We start from the raw sequence: 24,047 nt of genomic DNA on the forward strand, positions 1-24,047 counted from the left end.
TCACGGACTGCGGCCGTGAATTATTGGCGCCTTTAATTCCGCGGCTTTAGGTTTATACACTTTAGCGAGCATTTCTCGGTTTGCAGGTATAATTTTTCCGACCGTAAAATGCCCAGGTTCGGACATTATTATATGCCATATGGAAATATCAACTTTTTTCGAGTAGCACAACGCTACTTTTTGAGCGTTTCATTAAGCTCGAGAGCGCGTTAATATTCTATCTCTTTCTCTCTAGATCGCTCACTGAGCCACTTTAAAAATCGCCTTTCCACGGTACGCTTTTCATTTTACGATCATTTAGTTAACATTTAATATTTTTAACGTTTTTTTGCCACGCACGTGTATGCAAAATTTCTTCGCCAATGTAACTAATTTTTTCCACCGTATACACACTTTAAAATCTAATAGTCATAATTTTATTTTATATTACGAAACTAACTCTAAATTCTCTTTTAAGCACGGTAAATCACAAAAATATTATTTTATAATTCTTGGTCCTTAATTCTTAATCCAAGGAAACCAAGCTTTAGTTTTCCTTAACATTTTCATTATTTGTATGAACTATCGTTTTTATCAACATTTTATTATTTTTATTATTATTTTATAATTTATAGCGTGTGCAATTTAATTTATAAGACAGTGTATAGTTTAAGTATTCTCCTCTTCCCAAACTTTTATCGGAGTAAAATCAAAAATAGAATTTAATAATATGACATAATTAGAAAACAAGATATATATGTTCAACCTCTTTTTTTCAACTTAAACATCCAATCTCATATATCTTAAAATATATGTGCAAAAAAATGATTTCTTAAAAAAAAAAGATTTGATCTTTTATACGAAAACTTTTGTGATTCACTGTATGTCTATTTTCTTCTTTCTCGCACACTTTGTACCATCTTTTATCTTTTTACACACACTGTGAATAAATATATTAAATATATATATCTTTTAATATATTTAATAACGGTTATAATACCAAATGCAGATCTAACTTTCTCTAGATCTTTCATCGAGAAGTTATAAATGAGAATCAATTTTGTACACTAAAGTTGATATTGTCTAAATTATTAATAACTATCACATTCTAAAAAATTACAGTTTTTTGCATGAAATATTTATTTATTTCGAGTTGCTATATTGTTATATAAATTGTTCATAACGCAATTTAATCTATATATATCATAGAGAGAGATATCGTGTATTAATATTAATTAAATTTTTCGCCGACTTTAGCTTTATAAGATAAAATTCAAGCTTGACGATTTTTTCAAAGCAGTACGTTGATTTAGAAACTGCTATTTTAAACCTTCTTTTTCAAATAACATTTACGTAATTACGCGTTTAACGATCCTAATTAATTATTATTAACCTAAAGGATTATACTATTTTTAAAATTATAATTTTTATGAAAAAATTAAATGAGTTTTCTTTATAATAATAAAAATAATTGCAACACATGTGTAACTGCTTTGACAATAATAATTAAAATTAAAGATGACATGTGTATCTATATATAGATATAAAATTCGTACTATAAAGTATAATAAATTATAAACTGTAAACTTTTCATAAGATTGCGTAAATATGGCAAATGTATTTATACTTAATTTTCATATACTTAATTGCCTCATATCTCTTCATGCTTTTTACCGTCTTTTGCACAATGAACTTAAACTGTTAAACATCTGCGGCGAGCATTTACTTTGATCTCGCTCTGCGACGACTCGTACAACGAGTTAAAAGAAAGCGCGGCTAAGTGATTAACTTTCGTCGTGCTCCGTGGTAAACGAGTAAGAAATTGCGGCGTAACTTCGCGGTTTTAAATTTGCAAATTTTTATTACGCGTACCCCTCGCTGCTTATTCACTTTCCGACTAAAGCACGAGACGAAGTTCTCGAGATTATTATCGAGCGAAAAAGAGCCATAAAGAGCTTCCACTTTTTTTTTTTTTTAAGTTTTCGTCATCAGGTACCTATCTCGGAATATCGTTCGAGTATTCGCCGACGAGTTCGCGCGTATAATTGGAAAGGAATCCCACCGCGCTTTTCGCTCGCCCTTGCTCTCGAGAACTGAACACGACACGCTGGTTCTGTTAATGAGAAATCTTGGAGCTTACGCACAGCGTTTTACAACCGTTCCTTTCTACTTCGCTTACATTCGTTCGAATATCTGCAGTATGTTCCGCGTTTTACAACGAGAGAATTTTATCCAGATGGAGCAGCATTTAGTTGAGTAATAAAAAACGAATATAAAAAACATGACGGAAAATAATGAAGAGCGCGAAGAAGAGATATAACAATTTTTATGAATTATTACTGCTATTAAATGATGATTAAAAAAATATATCATAATAAAATTATAGCTAAATATTTTGATTTAGTTACTGCATTTTGTGCAAATATATCTCCTAGTATTTATCTTTAAATGATATCTAATATTAAAAATAATCGCAAGACTAAATCACAAACAGATGTCTTATTAATAATAGTATGTCAAAGAAAAAATTACACTTGTTATCATTTTTAATTATTTCTTTCGTAGCTTTTAGAAAGAGAATTGCTCTTTTATTTAAGATATTATTACAATTATATAACAGTGTTCCAAGTAAGTAATTGTCACGGTATTTCGTAATCGGCATTTATAACTCACCTCGATGATACTGATGCAGATCATGAGGTAGGGCGGTCGTATCCGGAAGCTCGGCTTCCTGGATGGCAGTGGATATCTGGGCGTTGGTCTGGGCGTGACTTCATCGTCACGTTTTTTTTTATAGGAGGATGTGACGATGATTGGCGATTCCGGGCAATAGGGCGAACCGGGTCCAGGCGAGTACGTCGCATCCGTAGAATCCGACGAGATCGTCGACAAAGTCGGCGAGTTTTCCAGCAACGCTGCCTCGGCGTCCATTTCGGTATCTTAAACAAATAGAAAAAAAAAAGTTACGATTATTATAAACACTTTTTAAGTGCAATATCCAATGCATTATAAAGATTAAACGCAAAGTACAATAAGAAAATTTAAATCTTAAATGCTTGTTTAACGATTCGTTTAAAAGCTTCCTAATAAGAAAACTATTTGTAACATAGTAACAATTAATTTAATATTGATTTAATTTAATAACTTTTAAAGCTACATTTTGCGTGTTAAAGAATATCCGTAATAGAATAAAGGATCGAAGTACATTACACGTGTTATTTATCTGAAAACGAGAAAAAGAAAGGAAGGAAGAAAGCGGAAGTATCTATTAGAAGTCGAGAAAATAAAAGTTCAATCGAACAACTTTACGAGAAACTCCGTTTTTATAAAAAAAAATTTTCATCTAACGACAATCACTGAGCCGTGACGAGTAGTCCGACAATCCCAATTACGATTCTGGCTTCAGCAGCTCTCGCCACTGCAATGAAGTCGCCTTTCGGCAGTTTAGTTCGCAGATATCGTCGGCTTTCGTCGGCTTCTACCATGCGGAAGCCTGCCTCTATAATTCAGCCGCAAATCCTATAATGGTGCGAAAGACGTGTTTCGTGAAGCAATTTACAGAACGGCGCAATTTGTAAGCCTGCATATACGTTTACGAGTACAGGTTAATCTCAAAATGATACTTCGTGTTCGGAATTTGTCATGTATGGAGTGTCGCGTAAACGGAGTAATGCGGGAACTGAGCAGTTTTAATATTAGACCAAAAAAGGAAAAAATTTGTAAAATCTGGATTATTAAATAAAGATAATTTCTATTGCCAAATTACTATTTTATATTTTAAATAAAAAAGTAATCTCGTATATAAAAAAGCTTTTTATTTATTTGCCAGAATATTAAGTATGAAACTTATGCAGTATTTGTTTGGTGGATAAATTGTCTGCATTAATATTTTTAACAAAAAATGTAATATAGTATCTAAATATAATGAATTAATCTGTTTTCGTCATTAAATATTCTAATTTTTGAATAAACTTAAAAATAATAAAATTTTAAAATATAATTTTAATTTTAGTAATATTAAAGAAACATATATATAGGTTCAAAAGTAATAATATAATTTTTTATTACAGGATAAAATACAACAAAAATTAACGTTTAATGTGCACAATAATTACCAACGTTGTCACATATTAATATATATAATATATTTAAAAAAATATATATATATAACATATTAAAATATATATATATATATATATATATATATATATATATATATATGTAATATATATCAACACAATTAACTTGGCTAATTTATTATCAGTTAATTACTTCTATAATTAGATAATATCAATGTCTCTACAGTTAATTTTCCAGTTGAACAATTCTTGATGGCTTTACCATGATTGCCCTTCTCCTATATATACAGCGTATTTCATTTATATAATATATATTATAAAAACACTCTCTAATAATCGTCCATATAAACATCATCAGATTTTGTTACAAATTTTTTTATTTCGACGCCTTCGCTATTATCAAGATGATCGAAAATTACTTTACAATAATCGCCCACTAACTCTGTCCCTTGAGGACATTTGATAATTGTTTCAACTTCCTCGTGATGAGAACGTTTCGGTTTATCATCATCGTCGTCTAACAAGATTTTTGGTATAGCATTTAAACCCTTAATACCGACGTTTGCAACTTTTAGCAGAGTATTCGATCTTCGGGCTGGCTGCACAGAGTCCACATAGGTAGAAGAAAGCATTGCATCCGAATATTGAACCGGTGCGTCGTCCGAATATTCTTCTCGTACGTTATTTGAATATTCGACTGGTACATTCGAATGGTACATCCTCCGCTTTGACTGAGGGGTGCGATCCGGAGCTGTGATTATATATCGCCTTGAATTGTCCAGATTGGCCGCGTCAACCGAATGTACTTGGTGTCCATGCGAATTGCTTGACGGTATATGGGGCTTATGATTTGGTGATGTTATTATGTACCGTGACGGAATATGATCCGCATATAGTCCCGAACTGTCCAGATCGACCGCGCCATCCAAATGTACTTGGTGTTTATGCGGTTTACTTGACAATGTTTGGGGCTTATGATTCGGAACTGTTATTACGTACGGTGACGAAACAGGATTTGCATATAGTCCTAAACTATCATGATCGGCCGCGTCATCTGAATGTACTTGACGTCTACGTGATTTGCTTGATGTTTGAGGCTTGCGATTTGGCACTGTTATCACATACGGTGACGGATCCGCATTACGTCTGAAACTGTTCTGATCGGCCGCGTCATTTAAATGTACCTGACGACTATGTGACTTGCTTGATGTTTGAGGCTTGCGATTTGGCGCTGTTATTACGTACGGTGACGAATCCGTATGATGTCTCAAAGTGTTCAGATCGGCCGCGTCATCCGAATGTTTCTTATACTTTTCTTTTGATAATGAAAGAGAGTCCTCATATTGGCCTGAGTTATCCAGATCGGACGCGTCATTCGAGTGTAATTGACGTTTATGCGAATTACTCGATGTTTGAGGCTTGCGTCGTGGTGCTGTGATTACATACGGTGACGTATTAGGGTCCGAGTATCGTTCCAAACTGTCTACGTCGGCCGCGTCATCCAAGTGTTTCTTATGCTTCGTTTGTGATATTGGAGATTGGAGCGCGCCTCTTGCGGCTAGCAGAGTTTCACAGTGCAATTGAATCACCATTAGTAACAGAACAGTTCGAATCCATTGAGATCTCATGATCGTTAAATGACAAGAGGGACCTTGTTAACAGAGATATCTCGATCTTGAGAGACCGAGCCACTGACAGTAGCCACTACGTTCTGTTTCAACTGTCGCGACTTGCCCCCTTAAATCAAGACGCGGATCGTAAAAAATATCAAGCACATAAAGGCGCCAATGGAACGTGGTATCGGCTATAAATAATACCTATGACGATGAGCGTTTCTATATATATGATTGGTCGCGTACAATTACAAACAGCGCGGCCTCGTACTTTAATGTACATTGATTAATTTCACGCCAGCGTTATCTCATCAACGCTTCGATTAGACAGTGGTTTAGGAGTTAATTTTTTTATTATTAACAGCATATTTTATTGTTCGATAATTATTTTTCCAGCCCACCGGCGACACTTTTAGATAATACACGTATGCCATACCATGCATATAAAATTCGCATATATTAGATTTTTGAACAATAAACATAAATATAATAATTGCAATCCATATCCGATTTTCACTCCTTTTTAAATAATTTTAAATAATTGAAATAACTTTACACTGTTGAAAAATTTTTGTAGATTTGTTTAAAAAAGCCCTTGTTAAAATTTTTGTATAAAATAATCAACACATATATGTGTAGATTTAACATATGCCTGTTATATTAATTCAAGTTAATTGAACTTAACTTTAAAATAATAAAATTATTAAAATAATTCAAAAAATATGTCAAAATAACACAATTTGAACGTATTTATTAAATGTGTTAAAATTTACAGAAAAACAGTGTTGATTTTATCTTATAATCTTAACTTCAACATAAAAATTATGTTAATTGTACACATAATTAACTTCAAATTACGATCAGAATTACATTTCCTTTCTGTTGAAATATTTTAACATAATCGGTGTTACCATTTAACACACAACCATATTATGTTAAATTAATACAACAATTTGAGTGGACCGTTTCGGACATGTGATTTATGTTATATTTAACACAAATTTTCCAACAATGTATGTAATTATACAGAGTATGCTCATACTAAGAACAATATAATATAAATCATATATAAAGAGAGTATTTACCAGTTACCAGAATAATGGTTGTATCCGCTAGGATTAATTCTTCGGAACTGTATTCCGCAATCAAACTAAAGCCACCTAGTCAACTACTCCCATAGCCTGGGCCGGCTTAAAACTCGATCTCACGCGTTCTGGACCGAAACGACCGAAGAACGGCGCACCAACGGGGAGAGCAGCGTCACACCGAAATCGCTGCATGGTTTTCGTGGGTATCCACCGGTTTCGCGGTGTGGCACACCGGGACCGAAACTCGGCGAGCCAACAATTCAGCGGCAAATTCTAGGGTGACCCGAAAACACGAGCCGAACAAAGAGCATTGGCGGTCGGACAAAGAGATCATGAGAAGCGAGCCCCTCGGAAAAGCAGGAGGAGCCCACAAGTTCTCTCGGCCTCCGCTTTTCGCGGCGGTCTAGTCGGCGAGCGTATATCACTCTCTTATTTGTCTCTTATATCACTGCTATTTCGCTTTTCTAATATCTCTCGAACAGATTCACTTGTCGGTGTACCGCAATCCCGAATGCGCCGCGTGTAACGTCCACGCTCGATGTCGAGCGAATAATGCATAACTGCATTCACGAAGTTCGCGCCGCAACATAAATGCCTGCAAGCTCGTTGACGCTCATTAACTCTAGAATGCTCCTCTTGAGGCCCCATTGCTTTTTCACATAACGCTCTCCATACTTTGAGTTCATATTCAGCTCGTTTAAATAACTTTTAATTATAGTAAGATAAATAATTATTTCTTTTTTCTTTTAAGTAATCTCCTTAAAACTTAATTGTAATATATAAATAATATTTATGGAAATCATTTCTCTCTCTTAGTTTATAGACTTGGTATCCCTTCGTTACAAGATCGTACACAAAATCTTTGGTATGAAACAGTCGCGTCTTCTCTCTTCGTGTTATCTTCTTTTCTTCCGTACGGCGGGGTCGCTGCTCGACTGCTCGAGCCAGCTGCATTATATGCCGCTTCTGGCAAGGGTATTATTAGCTTCTCGCATTATTGTCTTGGATTAACTCGCCCACGTAAAAAGCTGATGTAATTTCTGGCTAACTCGCGCGCACGTTTTTTCTGTGGTTATACCCAAGTGATAATAAGTATAAATCTAAATCTGTGGTAATATCGTTGTACGATGTCAAAAAGATTGTCCATAATTCTTTATTAAATGTTATTAAAGCACCGAATTATTCGTTCTTTCAGCAGAGCATTTCACTAATAAAACGATAGATTATTATCTATTACACACGGAGAGAATTTTTTGTTATATTTTACACTTAAATTCACTACAAACTTAAAACAACTTGGCAGCCAAGAAATTTTCAAAATATACAAAAGACATTTTACGAACAACGTGATAAAAATTACCAAGCAGATTGGTAAATTTTAAAAAATTATTGAACTAGATATATTTTAGTAAAATTAATTAAACATATTTTATATTTTAATGTAATAAATATTAATATTTTTTATTATGCGGTAGATATTAATCAGAATAGTTCGCATAAAATTCTTGGTGGTACATGTTATCCCACAACTACCATGATTTCAGGGTAAATTTTCAGAGAAAATTCTCTTCGTGTACTATTATCATTGTGTATCGTATATATAACATTTTCATAGGTCTCTCTCGGAAATATCAAAATTGCGTACGTCAAATTTTAATCTTAAATTTTTCAATTTTTCTATAAATTTCTTTTTATACATAAAGTGTTTTTTTTTTATAAATTGCAACATTGTATTTCAGATAAAGTCTTTTGTGCATTAATTTGATTTTCTCGAGTGTTCATGTTCTTGGATCGATTAATTTAAGACGTACAGCGTTCCGAACGAAAATGGATTGACCTCATAATTTACAAGACTTTAAGCACGCAGCCTCATGCTTAAAATTAGTCTTATATATTATTGTTCTCTTCATTAGATTATAGTCTCCTTTACGACTGTTATTTTCATAAATAAGGAAGAATTTAAATTTCAATTGATGTTGATGCAATCATCAATTCTCAGATTTCTATATATAGACGCCCTTGATGCACATGTATTATTTATGCTCGCCTTTGAGGCTTTTGGCAGAAGGGTATTCGCGTGTTATCAGGAAGAACACAAATGAGCCGAAAGCGCAGAGCGAATAAGCCGCACGGAAACGGAAGCGCACGGTGCACTTTCGACCGCAGATCAATGAACGTTCGTTCGCGGTTACCTGGCTGCATCGCACACGTGTGGCGAACAGGCGAGCGAGCAAACGAGCATGCGAGCGAACGAGCATGCACGCGTGCATACGTGCGTGCGTGCGTACATTCGTACGGCGGCCGTATTTCGCGCTACGGCGCGGCGGAACGGGCATGGCGAGGACGACGCCATCGTAAATGGCGATTCGCCGCCGTATAATTCAGAAATATCAATTCTATATACACGAGCATGGAAATAGATCGTCGCACTAGCACGGTGGCATTAACTCTTTGTTCTCTGTTGCGGACGTTTGCGGTTGTTCTGCGCTTCCGCCATTTCCGTTAAATTTATACGTCACGTTATACGCGGAGATGCAAACGCGCGCGCGATAACCCAAAAGCAAACCCCGGAGCCTAATTAGGGGGCTTCGCGGCGCAAAGAACAAGGGAGTAGGGGGTTTTCGCTTTATCTTCGACTGTCGATTTTTGTGGCTGCCCGCCCGAATTCGAGGGCTTGCGCCCGGGGTAGAACGTATAAATTCCCGGAAATTTCGCCGGGTAAACGACGGAGAAGTTTGGGGTTTAAACTTGATGCTATAGTTTAAAATTTTTTGGGGACATTTTGTAAAAATTACAATTCTTCCCTTGTTTTTGATCTAAAAAGGTGTTCGCATTTTAACAATTTCATCCAATATTTTAATGTAATTTTGTTTTAAATAAAAGTTTTAAGGGGTTTTTTTTTAATGGCAAAAAGAATTAAGAAGTCAGTCAAAATAAAAATTTTTTTAAAATACATAAATTTTTTTGAAAAAAAAAAAATTGGCGCGCTGGGCCCTTTTAAAAAAATAAAACAAAAATAAATAAAAAAAATTTCGGAAAATACATGGAGAAAATTTTTAAAATATTCAGGGGGTGGGAGGGTGAAGGGTGTGCGGACAGGGGACGGCGGATAATGCGGCTTAAAATTTAAGTTAGAAAAGTTTTTTTTTTTTTAAAAATTTTCGGGGGGTTTAGCGCGCCAATTTTTTACAAGAAAAAATTATGTTTTAATAAAATTTTTTTTATTTTGTATTTTTATTTGAAATTCTTGGGGCCAAAAAAAAATACACTTAAATAATTTTGTATTTAAATATTTTTTTCCCCTTTTTAAAATTTTAAAATAAAATTTTTATATTATAAAATTGTTTTAACTTTTTTTTTCTAATTGACACAATGTAAAGATTTTTCAATGTAGGGCAACAATTTTTTTTTGACCCATAAATGTTTTCTCTGAATTGGGCTTAACTTAAAGAGATATCTTTTTTTTTTGTTTTGTAATAGAACTTAAACGCGACTCTTTTTGAAAAGGTAAAAAATTTTTGTGAGGGGTTTAATTTGGGTTATAATTTTTGGAAAAATAAAGATTATGCTTAGATTTTTTCGAGATTTTTCGAGTATAATTTTCCCATTGTTTTTGGGGTTTTTTGAGGTATAATACTACCTTTTTCTTTTTTTTTTGGTTTTAACAACATATACACTCTTTACGTGTATTGGCGCCTTTTTTACCTTTTTTTAAAAAAGGAATTTTTTGTGGGATATCACGTTTTTGTATGTTACGCAATTAATCTTACAAAAAATATCTTTAATTTCAAACCGGGGAAATAAAAGGTATGAACAAAGGGGTTAGGATTTTTTTAAAAGAAAACAAAATTTTAAAATATTTTGCTATTTTTAAAAAAAAAATCGCCCTTTTTAGTGTACACCTTTTTATTTTTTTCTTTTTCAAATAAAAAAAAATACCCAAATAAAGCATGATTAATTTAATTCCTTAAAACTAAAAAATTTTTTTTATTTTTATTTGCGTGTTTTACAAAATGTTGTTCGCAACTTATATGTACCGATACTTCAGGTTCGTATTTTTGAAATTTTTTTTTACTCAGACTAATTTTAAAATTCACCAAATTTTTTTATTATTCAAAAAAAATTTTTGTCCAATTTTTTTTGTCAGAATTTTTAATTAAAAGATTTTTTTATGTCATGACTAATTTAATTTGCCGTAGGGAAATTTTAAGTCGATTTTTATGAATAACTTAATTTTTAAAGTTTGGTGTCCCTTTTTCGATGAGAGGTCCCCTCGCGCCTAAGTTTTGGGGTTCCGGTGATTAATACTTGATTTATGGCCACGTTTCCAAGTTGCCGATGAGGGGGGGCCAAAAGGGGCTCGTAGTTTTTCGGTGTTACATTTTTAAAACCTAATTCGAACTACGTGCCCCACTTTTGGGTGCGTTCAGCCGTACTTTCTAGCCTAGCAATCGTAGAGTCCTCGTTTTCGCTCGTTTCCCCTTTTTTTACTTTTTTGGATTAAAAAAAAAAGAAAAGAAAAACGACAAAGCCCGATTTTTAGGTACGGGGTAGGGTGCGCACCCCCTTTAGATTAAATTTTTTAAACCTAGACCCAAAACTAGAAACCTTAGGGGCCCCGTCTCAGCAAAACCGGGGGCCCCCCAAATCAATTTAAGGTTTAAACAGTGACACCAAAACGGGGCGAAAAAGTGGTTTGTCTCGCAAACCGGGACACGGGGAAATTGAAAATTTAGGTATTAAAACTAGCACCCAAAAACTACGGGCGCAAGGGCCTTTACGGGAACCGGGGGACCCCGACTGCATTAACGTACGATTTTACGGGGACCGAAAAACATGAAGCGCATTATCTGGACCCTTATCGGAACCGGGCCGTGGACACGAATTCAAGTATTATACACGAACACCAAAAAAACGGAGCGACTATGTGGACCGCATCGGAAAACCGGGACACGTAGACTCGAAAATTAACGTTTATTCCCCTGGCACCGAAATCTATGAGGCATATTGATCCCGTCATCGGCAAAACCGGGACACGTGGACTCGAATTCAAGATTTAATCACGTAGACACCAAAAAAACGGAGCGCATATGTGGACCTCGTATCGGAACCTGGACACGCGACTCGATTCAATTTTATTAACCGGACACCCAAAAAAAATAAAGCGCAATATCGGACCTTGTCTCGGCCCCAACCGGGGGAATAACTAAATTCAAAAGATATAAGAATCGATTAAAAAACCCCCGCGCCCTTTCTGCCAACAAAGAACCTACTTTTTTTTGACTAATATTATTTTATAATACCTAATTTTTCTTAAATAGAAAAATTTCCTGACCATAATTTACGACTAATTTTTTAAATAAGGGGGGGCGCTATCGAAACTGCGATACCTGCGCCGCCACGTCCAAAAAAAGAAAAGGACGTTTCTCGAAATCTAAAAAAATTGAATGAGACTTTGGAGTATCTTAAAAAAAATTTTTTAAATTTTGGCTTTGGGCCAAAAATTCCCCCCGAAAAACACGTAGGGGAAAATTATGAGAGAAACCCCCCCCCCCCCTAATTGGCCCCCCAAACTATCGTTTAGTTTTTCTTAAATTTTATCCGTTCACTCGTTATCGAGATCTAAAAATCTGGGGAAAATCGCAACCGTCGCTCGCGTAAAAGATCACGGTCGGTTCGCGCCCCCGTTTTTCTTGGCGCGAGACAAAAACCGGGGCTCTTGGGGAATATCATATTCAAAATTTTATTAATAATATATCGAGAGTGTAATGTTTTTTAAAGGGGAAAAAAATTCCCCCATACCCCCCTTAAGCAGTGTCCGGCCCCAAAAATTTTGGGGGGACCTGTTGAAATTTTGTCCCTACTAAAATTCGAGGGACATAAGTCCCCCTTGGGGGAGTGGGGGCCAAAAAAATTGGGGGGGGGTTTTATGGTTAAAAAATAAATCCCTACGTAATTTACAAGGGGCCTAAGTACCTTCAAAAAAAGAAGGGGGAAATAATACCTCAAAGTTAGGAGTACGTTTTTCGCAAAAAATATTCCCCCACAAAAATTATTTATTTCAAAAATTTTTATTATTTTTAACTAAATAAATTTTTTTTAAATGCAGTCTATAATTTTTAAATTTTTTTCGATTTTGAAAAACACTTTTCCCTTTGGGGGGGTTCAACTCGGGACCCCCGGGGCGGGAGCCAATGGGGCCTTTTGTGGTAGAATTTTAATTTTTAAATAAGGTTATTATTGTCTAAACATAGTTAAAACCGCGCAAAATATAGTTTTTTAAAAAAAACCCTTTAAAAAACCAAAAATTAGTTTTTAAAAAAGAAAATTTCGAATTGGAATATGATTAATATTTTTCCCTTTTTATTTGGGGAAGTCTTTCCCCTTTAACAAATGTTGGGAATCAGCCCCGGTTGGGGAAACGTATACGATACTTGGGGGAGAACATATGAGGGGGAATTTTATTAAAAAAATTTTTCCCCCCGAATTTGGGGAATCACGCGACGTTAAAGGTATGTCAAAGGAAAAAAAAAATTTTTAGGAAAGCTTTTCATTTTTATTAATAAGGAAAATTTTTTCGGGGATAGAGTTATTCTAATCTTATAATTCATAAAAAATACTTATTCCGAAAATACATACAAAAAAAATATTCGATTTTTAGAATTCGTGGTGAGATTTTTTGATTAATTTTAAATTTACGGGGGTACGGTAGATAATCAAGTATGTACCTCCTTTGACTAATTTTAATAGCAACAAAGAATGACGCGTCATTGAAACATATTCATATAGCTAAAGTGCAATTATTGACAGTGGGATAGAAACCGAATTTGATTAATCCATCAGATCGTGCCACATCACGAAGATTAATACTGATTCATTAATGAGCATTATTGACGATGTCATTCGTATCTAATGATGATTCTAAATGCTAAATAGCGCACAGAAGTAACTAAATCACGCGACATTACTCGATATACAAGATTCGTTAATCGTCAGGAATGAATCGTCTATCTAAATTAAATATAGAGATATTGTTATGAAATATAGTATAAATATATCACGTATCTGATACTATCATTAACATTATCAAATTATTCGCAGTCATTTGATCTCTAGCTTATATACGCATATAAACCGAGACACGAGACCACGTCTGCACGAGAGAAATATACTCGTTAACAGGGGGATATAACGCGACTTCCTTTCGCGAGTTTGCGACGTCGAAAGTTTCGCGAGGGACCAACCTGCGTCATTAATTATTCCACCATAGCGTGAATACCAGTTACATATACTAACGATTGGCTCATTAATTTTCAGCCACGTCATATCGACTTTCTGTCGAGAGCCTTGATATCCCAAAATCCCGGCGACGTTACCGATCGTAGCGTGAGTGAAACGTGTGTCAAAACGCCGCAACGCTGTCTGGCTGGCCACAAATCAAAATTGCAATCGTGTGTGCGTTGTCTGAATGATCCCCCGAATTTAAACGGCGCGAAATTATCGATATTAAGGTGATGGAGAAAAACAAGGAGGCTCCGTCCGCCGTCATCGCACGGAAAAATTTGCGGGAATTTTCGGAAAGTACACGCGACTCCTCGCTCTCGGAACCAGGCGGAAATTGCCACGTGTACGTCACGCGATATTACGAAATCACGCGTATCGTGCGATATTTACTGATGGTCTGGTATAGATGCCAAGGCGCTCGCGAGCCATCTCAATCTCTGGCGGTGTCAAACATAAAATTTGAAAATATTATAAAGCCTCGGATGTGTGAAACGGGCGTAAATAAAATTGCGCGAGGACACGCGGAATAATTTTGTTATTTTACGGAGAAGAGTCGAAACGCGGGTCCGCGGTATGCAACATTTCGCAACAAATCGAGAGAACCGAGAGGTGCGATGACAACATTAAAACCGCGTTTAAAATTGTTGAAATAACTGTGGAGTCAAATCTCTAAATCTAAAACATTATTTTATTTATAATTAATCTCTTTAAATTTAAATATAGTCACAGAGTTCGTTACATTTTAATATTACTGTTTATCTATATTTATAAATTGTCTTTTTTTATATTATGCTAACTACTGTAATCTACTTTTTCTCATATCTCAATATTTAATTGCAGACAATGATAAAATAACATTATAAAGTAAAGATTATTGCCAGATTGCGGTATATAAATATTTGAGATAAGTCAAATATAAATGTATAATATTCTTTTGACCAAAAAGATAATTATTTATCAGATAATGAGCTATATGAATGTCATCTTCATTTTAAGTTTAATCAAGTATGAGATCTATACGTTTGTGATATATTTTCAATGAAAATTAATGCACTATTTCGAATCCGGTGTAAAAACAGAAATTTATGTAATTTTGGATAAAACAGATTTGCACAAACAATATTCTAAAAAGTATTTCAAGTGCAATATAATATAATTATATGTTTATTTTTTTGAATATTCGACAGATAAAATAAATTAACACATAAGACCTCAAAGCATTTCCTTGAAGTCTACGTGGTCCCTGAAAATTAACGTGAACCCCAAACGCAAAATTGCGTCAAAGCGGCGCCCTTTTGTCGTTCGCGTACGTAAACACTTCAAAGAAATTGGCTTAGAACGGGTTTATGCGTTAAATCGACGTTTAAAAAAAAATTATTCACGTACGTATTCTTTTAAACGTCAATGATATTTGACGTTAATAATCTTCAACTTTTTAATTTGTTTTAACGTTTTCAAAAAAAATTGTTTTAAATAAGAAAAATAAAAAAAAAAAATTGATGTTTTAAATTAAAATTTTTAATTAATATATTTTTTCCCATAATATAATAGACATTTATTTCGTTTAAATTACCACTTGTTGTAATAAAAATATAAATTAAAGCATATAAATCAACAAACGTCAAAAAGAAAATAAAAAAAAAAATTATTTACCTCTTGTTAACAAAATTAAAAAAAATTTATTAAAAGGGTATATCTATCTATTCTATAAAAAAGTTTCTACATTCTTTAATTATAAATATAATTATAAAAACTGCGTAACAATTTATTATTAACAGTCAAATTAACCCCAAAAACGCAGTTTTACGTTTAAAGCAAAAATATAAAAAAACCATTAACTACACATATGCGTCGTACCACTTTCGTACCAGTTCGTTGAATTTTCTGCACTGCAGTCAAAGATATTACAGAGGTAACTCTCGCTGCGCATCTGCAAAAAAATTTTGTTAAACATTATTTCTCCCGTCTACGAGAGCATGTAAGAGCTTTTTCGGCATGAGCGCAATTATTCAGCAAATCGCTGAAGAATAATTAACATGCCCCCCCACTTTAAATGACACCCAGGAATAAATTACATTTTTTGCACTGTTTACGTGCTACCCTCTTTAATTATTAAAAACGCCTTCAAACTCGAGCAAATTGTAAGATGTTATAAATTCTTAATATAAATTTCGCTAATTTGCCGTTTCGCCGAACTTGATGGTAACAAGTATATAATTAGCATCCAATACGCCATCTCTGAGGTTTCGATTAAATGATTGGTTTGCTTCCCAAGCTGTAGATCGAATTTTCATAGCTAATTTGCAATCAATCATTTGGAATACTTAGATATGCCTAATTCTGATTATAATCTTTTAAAATAAGATACTCAAAGAATGTATTAAATGTGTATAAATATCTTTTTTTCGTAACATTACATAATACTTAGTTTTTTTAACATATATAATTTTGAATTCATTATTAGTTTTACCGTCGACTCAAATAAACCTTAATTTATTCAAGAAGGTATAAACGCGTATCACTATATTTTAAAATATAATTCTCTATTTTATAGTTAATTATATAGTTAAATAACATTAAATATTTTTGTTCTATATGTATATAATAATTGTTTCAATGCTTATTAAATTAATTTATATTATAAATGTAAAATTAATATATATTCATATATAATAAATATATACTATATAAAAGATATAATATTTTATTAAACGTATAGCAATTGATTTTTATTAAAAGCATAGAATGCAATAGTACTTCAATAAATCTCGTCCATAGATTCTTAACGAGACATACATATAACGCGTAGTTTTATATGTCGTATAATAATTTATTGTTATGAACAACCTCTCGATTATTTCGAAGTTGAAATCGTTAACAATTTTACGACGTCAACCGTATCGCAATAACATAGACTCCATTCCCTCAGAGATGTAGCGTGAAATGCATCTGTTGTACTTTTTTAAGATGATGTAGAGCCCACAAAAGTTCGCGATGTTGTGCCCGGCTGAAAAGTCAAGATTTATAGAAAGCATTAAGGCATTTTAGTTTTTGTAAAAATATTTCACAGTTGCAATATAATTACCTCTGATTACACTACAGATTACACACACGGTCAAATTTTTCATATAATTTTATACATTCGTACTTTCTTATAGTTTATTATTTTACATTTGCTACACAACTACGTACATACATAGAATTAAAGCGAGAGAAATAATTTCTTTCATTTTTCAACGTGTTTTTCAAAAATTATTTTAATTATTATTAATATTATTAATACTTTCTCATTATATACTAAATACAGTTTTTAATTATATTTAATAATTATTTCATACTTTTTTTTAAAGCTTTTTTTAAATCTTTTTTTAATTTTGCTTCCTCATAAGGAAGCTTTGTTTTCGTAAAAAAGATTTTTTTTTTGTTTTTCTGAATGTGTTCAGAATGTTCTAAAATGTCGAAAAATTGCAATTTAAAAAAATGTCTGTTGTGTGTGTGTGTGTGTGTGGTGTGTGTGTGTGTGTGTGTGATGTGTGTGTGTGTGTGTGTGTGTGTGTGTGTGTGTGTGGTGTGTGTGTGGTGTGTGTGTGATGTGTGTGTGTGTGTGTGTGTGTGTGTGTGTGTGTGTGATGTGTGTGTGTGTGTGTGTGGTGTGTGTGTGGTGTGTGTGTGTGTGTGTGTGTGTGTGTGTGGTATGTGTGTGTGTGTGTGTGTGTAAGTGTGTGTGTGTGTGTGTGTGTGTGTGTGTGTGTGTGTGTGTGTGTGTGTGTGTGTGTGGGTGTGTGTGTGTGTGTGCGTGCGGGTGTGTGTGCGTGTGTGTGTGTGTGTGTGCGTGCGTGTGTGTGTGCGTGTGTGTGCGTGCAGAACTAATCAACCAAATCTTAACGAATTATATATGAAATAGGGATAGAAAAAAACTGAAGAATATATAATAGAATTAACAAAAATTGCTAATAATCAAGTTTTTTTTTAATAAAATTTTGAATTTGCAGAAATGTTTGTTTATGCTTTAATTTCCGCAAATTTGGAGATATCGATCTATTTCTAATTTTATTATATTTTTCAGTCTTTTTTACCCCTATTTCATATATAATTCGTTAAGATTTGGTTGATTAGTTCTGGAGTTATAGAAATTTCGGTAAATTTGCTCTAACTTCCGCAAATATTGAGATATCGGGCTTCTTTATAGTTTTTAAGTGTGCAAGTAGAACCCTTTGCTCACAAGCTTCCTCTATAAGGAAGCCAAAAAAATAAATACTAATAATTATACATTATATAAAATAAAAGCTTCCTCATATACATTAAATTTATACATTAAATAAAATAAACTTCTGTGTAATAATGAGGAAGCAATGTGCAAGCTTGTAATATGCACCCTATATATTTTAAATACTCTTTTGAGTTTTTTTTAAGTCGGTTCTATTTAAAAAAAATGTATTTTATACTTTTTTAGTGCTTCATTAAATTAATATGAATAAAAAATAATAATTTATTAGTAGCTTATAATTATTATCGCATATTTCCTTATTGCTCCGTACCCTGATGTTCTAACACGATATTTTATGAACTAAAACATTCCGGGGGGATTGCTCTATATAGGACAGTGAAAACCGCATCCAAATCCGTCCAGTATAGTTTCAGAGAAAATCGCGGACATTATACTCGTACATATATACTCGCCGAATACAAAACCTCCTTTTTGAAGTCGGTTAATAAAAAACTAACAGCGTGTGAAGATCTTGTTAATAGCCTTTGCCGTAAAGTGTTAATATCTTAAAGAGTCTTTTCTCGTCGTTCATTCATTTAAATTAACCTAGAAACGAAAATTCCGCGAGTATTCCTAAATTAGAAATCACGACAACGAATTATTTTAAGCTGCTATACAGATATAACTCTAGGACATCATGCAAATATTTCTCTTTTCGTCGTACCAGGTTTCCCGGATTCCACGCTCATTAATCGCTACTTTTGCATAAGATAGCTCTTCCGGCGTTTATGGAGTTACGCTGTGCTCACCTTGAGGTTAACCTAACGCATAATTGTAGATTGAAATTACATGAAGTACCATGCATTAGCATTATACGCTCCTTAAGCTGTTTCAAATGAGTTGAAGCGACAAAAAGAGAAGTTGTATTCGCAGCAATATTTAAAGCGCACAGCTTCGTTGAGAGAACAAAATAATTGCACGGCGGCGGCTAAGAAATCGTTTAGCGTGTTATTCAGCGTTTCGCTTGTCGACAGGAGAATACTTTCTCAAGTGTCTCTCTCAATGCATTCCTGCTCTCGTGCCGCTTAATCAGCTCTCTATTCCATTCCTTCTACTCTAATTGAATCGTTTTATTAAACTGAAGCACTTAAATCTCACTTAAAATTAAAATTCGTGTAATTAAAGTGACTAGAATTAGCGGATGACTCACGGAATTACGAGATTAAAGATTAATTAATTAACACTTTTTATATCTCTTATATTGCAACGTAAAATACTTCTTGTAATTTCTTAATGATTGCAGTTTGCCTCAAAAAAGATGATTCTAATATATGTATACACAGAAAAAAAGAAGTGTTAAATCAAAACTTATATTCTTGTATACATATAAGTAAGGATCTACAATCTTTTTGTAAAAATTTCAACTTTTTTTCTTGATTAAACTATATAAATAACTTCATTCAAACAAGTTTTCTTCGTTTAACGCAATATTTATATCTCATTTCAAGATTACAGATTCTTGCTTATATAACAAGAATATAAGTCTTGATTTAACATTTCTTTTTTTTCTGTATATAATAAACATATTAACAAACATCACAGAGACAGCATTATAGCGTAACACTATTATGATTAATGGAAACAAAACCGGAATTAATAGAAGTGCACATACGTCTAAAAAAAAACATTTTAACTTTCAAACGTCACATAGACGTGTCTCGAATATCTTTCGAGCTTTTACATTGTTTGATTCGTGTACTCTTTTTACGTTTCATTTTTCACGAGAGCGATGGGAGCGCGAGCGATTCGAGCTTTTGACATGCTCCGGAGTCGTCGGAGTTCGTGATATTCGAAAATTCATGCGTTCGCTGAGAGAGAGAGAGAGAGAGAGAGAGAGAGAGAGAGAGAGAGAGAGAGAGAGAGAGAGAGAGAGAGAGAGAGAGAGAGAGAGAGAGAGAGAGAGAGAGAGAGAGAGAGAGAGAGAGAGAGAGAGAGAGAGAGAGAGAGAGAGAGAGAGGAGTTCGCCGGGAGTGACTATCGTCGTCTATGCCAGTCTATAATGGCGATATAGAACGGAAACTCCACCCAAGCCAAGTCGCAGAATCCGTCCGTGAAGAAGCTTGACAAACGTCTGTCGAGGACGAGGCGATTAATTATGAAATTTAACTATAACGCTCACGAGCGCACGGAAGATACACGTCTCGATTACGGCGCTATTTCAAATAGTTTCTCGGTCCTACATCGGGTATTATAGCGTCTGACGGTGTTACATGGAATTACGGCGACGACCGTCTCCGTGTTTCCCGTCCCGCGCGTGTTTTCTGGCTCGCGGCGCACGAGCTAGAACGCGATTACATTCGATCCGTCATCGTTGGTTGCAACGGGAAGTCCGTTACCATGTCCGGACCAATTCGCTTCTTTTCGTTCGAAGACGAATGCGCTTCAAGAGTTGTTTAGCGCCGAAACAATTACCTTCTTTTCCACATTTTCCACTCACATATTGTTCTCTTCCTCTTCTTTCTATCTATGCTCGGAGCAAAAGTGACGCAAGTCCGTAAAATTCGTAAGAATTATTATATTTTTCGTGAGAATAATGCCTTTTCCAATATTCAATTAAATAAAAAAAATAATTTGTAATTAAAAGAAGAGTAAAAACTTTATATTATTATTTAGCTTAATGTGAATATCATTGTACCAATGACAATTTTAGAAAAATTACTCAGAGATAATTTCATTAATCCTTTTGTGGAAGTGGAGGACTTAAAAACAAAGAAAGCACTTCAGATAGCAAAACTTAACGTTCTATTTTATATACGACATATCCAAACGCGGACGCCGGACGATGTCTTCTTCGGCTTGTAAACAAGCGACCGGGTACTTGATAGTGTAAACGCGATAAGAAAATATTGAATTTGGCCGCCGGTCTTAAAAAGGAGTTGGGAGGCATTGACAATCCCGAAAACGGAAATACCGTAAGAAAGCTTCCGGATCCGTGTGAAAACAGGCGCAAACACGTAAATCGTTCTAGGATATCTCAAGGCGATTTTTCGCGGTGTTTGTTCTCGATTTAAATGAATTCTCATGAATTTTACGGCGGAGAATAAGGTAGGGTTATAAGTAGGGCTTATAAGGAATCATCGTAGTCCCTGGAAAAAGAACTTTCGTCTCGATATACGATGAGAGGGCCCGAGCACGTTCGCTAGCGAAATCGAATTGGACCAAGTTTTGGGGTATTATATTAGAAAGTTCTAGTCGTTTTAAAACAACTAACTTGATAGAATTCCGCGAAAATCCGAATGACAGAAAGAAATCGAAATTTTGCGCGTTTTACTTCTTACAATTAGTATAGCGCTAATACACGCGATTTAATTTCTCTTTTTTATATTCTGCCCCATTTTTTAATATTTGAATATTCAAGTTTCTAAAAAGTATCACACAAAATAAAAATTAATTTTTAAACGCAAATATCTTTAAAGATATATGTATATCCCGGTTCATACCTATTTGTATAGTCCAGCTCATCAGTTTTAAAAAAAAACTTTCTGCTTATACGGCACGGTGTTTCCTATATTGTGGTTAAAAAGCGAAATAGTTTCCACACATATATACGAGACACGTGATATTTTCAAATAAAATTTACATTAACAATAACTTTGTATACATTTTTCTATATAATGTATTCAAAATTTCAAATATTTCTAATATATATTAGGACTACAAATAAGTTTCCGCCGTTTTTTATTAAAAAATCCATTCCCAACGATTTTAAACGATGTGAAATTGCTTGTTGAGTCACTCCTAATGTAAGTGCAAGTTCTTTTTGCGTTTGGCACGAATCTTCCTCCAATAATGCTTCCAATTCCGTGTCTTCGTACACTTTCGGCCTTCCGCTACGTTCTTTGTCCTCAACGTCAAAATCACCGTTCTTAAACTTTTGAAACCACTCACGACAACTTTTATGCTTCTACAAGCAATCGATGCGCCTCAGCTGCAGATTTCTTCAAATTAAAGAAATAAATCAAAAGTTCCCGCAAATGACGCTTATTCGGCTCAAAATTCGACATTTTCGCACGAAAAGAATTATGTGATGCCGATACAGTCTGATACTATGTCAAGTTTATGGTGTTGCCAGATGTCCAACCTTACGATATAACACTTTACATCTGACAATTTCAACCATAACCTCCTGTGGGGCCATCTATTGTAAAACGGCGGAGACTTATTTGTACACCTATTAATAATGTACTATCGGATATTGTAATACCTATAACGACTGGTCTTGCTATAAGCACAGCTGTTCTCAGGTCGGTATATTCATAGTCGGATCTTATTTCAAGACCGTCTTAAGTAATGTCTTCAGACACTAATACGGCTCTGTCATTGGCTTATGACATCTTAAGATAGTACTTAAGATGGTCTTAAATATAAGAATCGACTAATGAATACCGGCCTCAGGAGCATTTCTCTTTCGGATATCCGTAAAAACGCGAAAGGATAAGGAAGCAAAGTAAAAAGCCTGATCAGTAAATGCTACGTCAACGAAATAACTTGTTTGCGTTTCGGAAGAGTGACAAAGGTCAGAGGGCCTTATTTACACAGCAGCCAATTAGCAGCGGCAGAAGTAGTAGCGGCAGCGCCAGCGGGCAGAGTGTGCGAGCAGCGAGTGACTTGAAGCGCGGATCCAACAGAGCGGAGTATTTAGATCGTGTTCCTCGCCGACGCACGACGTGTACTCGCGTTAGCCGTCTCAGGGCTTCAAAATTAATGCAATTACCGCAAGGCTGCCGTTTCGCCCTCTCCCTCCCCGGCCGGTACTGCCGTGCGGCGCGCGGCAGCAACCTCTCCGTTTCATTTGCGTGTAACATTTGCGTTTAGTATTCATGACTATGCTACATTACCGCGGCAATGTGCGAGGTCGCGTCCGCGCTAAAGGCAGACGTTATTACGCGAGCCGTTACGTTGTTTAGCTTTAATGCACGTAATTTCCGAACGCGCGCCCGACCGACCGGGCCGGTCCGGTCGACCGTCCGCCACCGCCCGCGCCCGCCCGCCGCCGGCATTGATGCACGCGCTCGTATAAAATGGCTAAACACTTTATCGCGATTAATATTACCGGGAGGAAAATGCAACGGTGATAGCCGCCGAGAAGAGGAACCGGGCTGACGCGTTTAACCCGTGTCAAGGCAGTGATTTCGCCCTTTATTTCTGTCATACGCAGTGACGACCGCCATCAGCACGGAAACGCGCGTCGCGCTTAATTGTATGATTTAAAGGGTGTAATCAAATGCGCGGGTCGCATTAATTAGGCACTCTGGAGCTCATCAGCCCTCGCAACGACGCCACGCTAAACCGACGAATTAGCTCGTCTCTTTTACCGCAGACAAAACAATTGGCGGATGATCGTATAGAAGAATCTCTTCTATATACCATGGTTCTTTTCGTAAATTATCAAAATTGTTATAATTGTACGAAGATATAAGAATTTTCCGCAATAAATTAATTAAGTTAAAGTCATTCAATTAAGTTAAATAACAATATAAATATCACGTTTACAATATATGTTACCAATATTAATCATCAAATAAAACCGCATATTATAAAATCACGTACCTATATATAATTTCTATTTGCCATTGTTTCCATATTCATTTAAACAAATACTTCGCATATCTTTGAATTCCTCATAATAATTAAAAGCAGTAAGCTCTTGAGCTTTAAACCATTTCCGACGTATAATACTAAAAAAGCTTTGCCAAACGCTTGCCGAGAAAGCTTTGCCAAAAATGGTATTACTAAC

General features: G+C 34.8%; 1 protein-coding gene across 2 annotated transcripts in view; it reads right to left on the reverse strand.

Annotated features, from left to right (window-relative positions):
- Window positions 1–24,047, reverse strand: part of Rho-6 (serine protease rhomboid 6) — a 136,345-nt gene that overhangs the window by 11,985 nt on the left and 100,313 nt on the right. For both annotated transcript variants that reach the window (XM_077409696.1, XM_077409695.1), the window contains one exon: window positions 2,653–2,918. In XM_077409696.1, the coding sequence (XP_077265822.1) occupies window positions 2,653–2,910 (258 nt within the window). In that variant the 5' untranslated portion in view covers window positions 2,911–2,918. The remainder of the gene's footprint in view (window positions 1–2,652; window positions 2,919–24,047) is intronic.

This window comes from Temnothorax americanus, unplaced genomic scaffold, assembly GCF_048541705.1.
Source record: "Temnothorax americanus isolate GAGA-0224 unplaced genomic scaffold, ASM4854170v1 Scaffold27, whole genome shotgun sequence".
Lineage (NCBI taxonomy): Eukaryota > Metazoa > Arthropoda > Insecta > Hymenoptera > Formicidae > Temnothorax > Temnothorax americanus.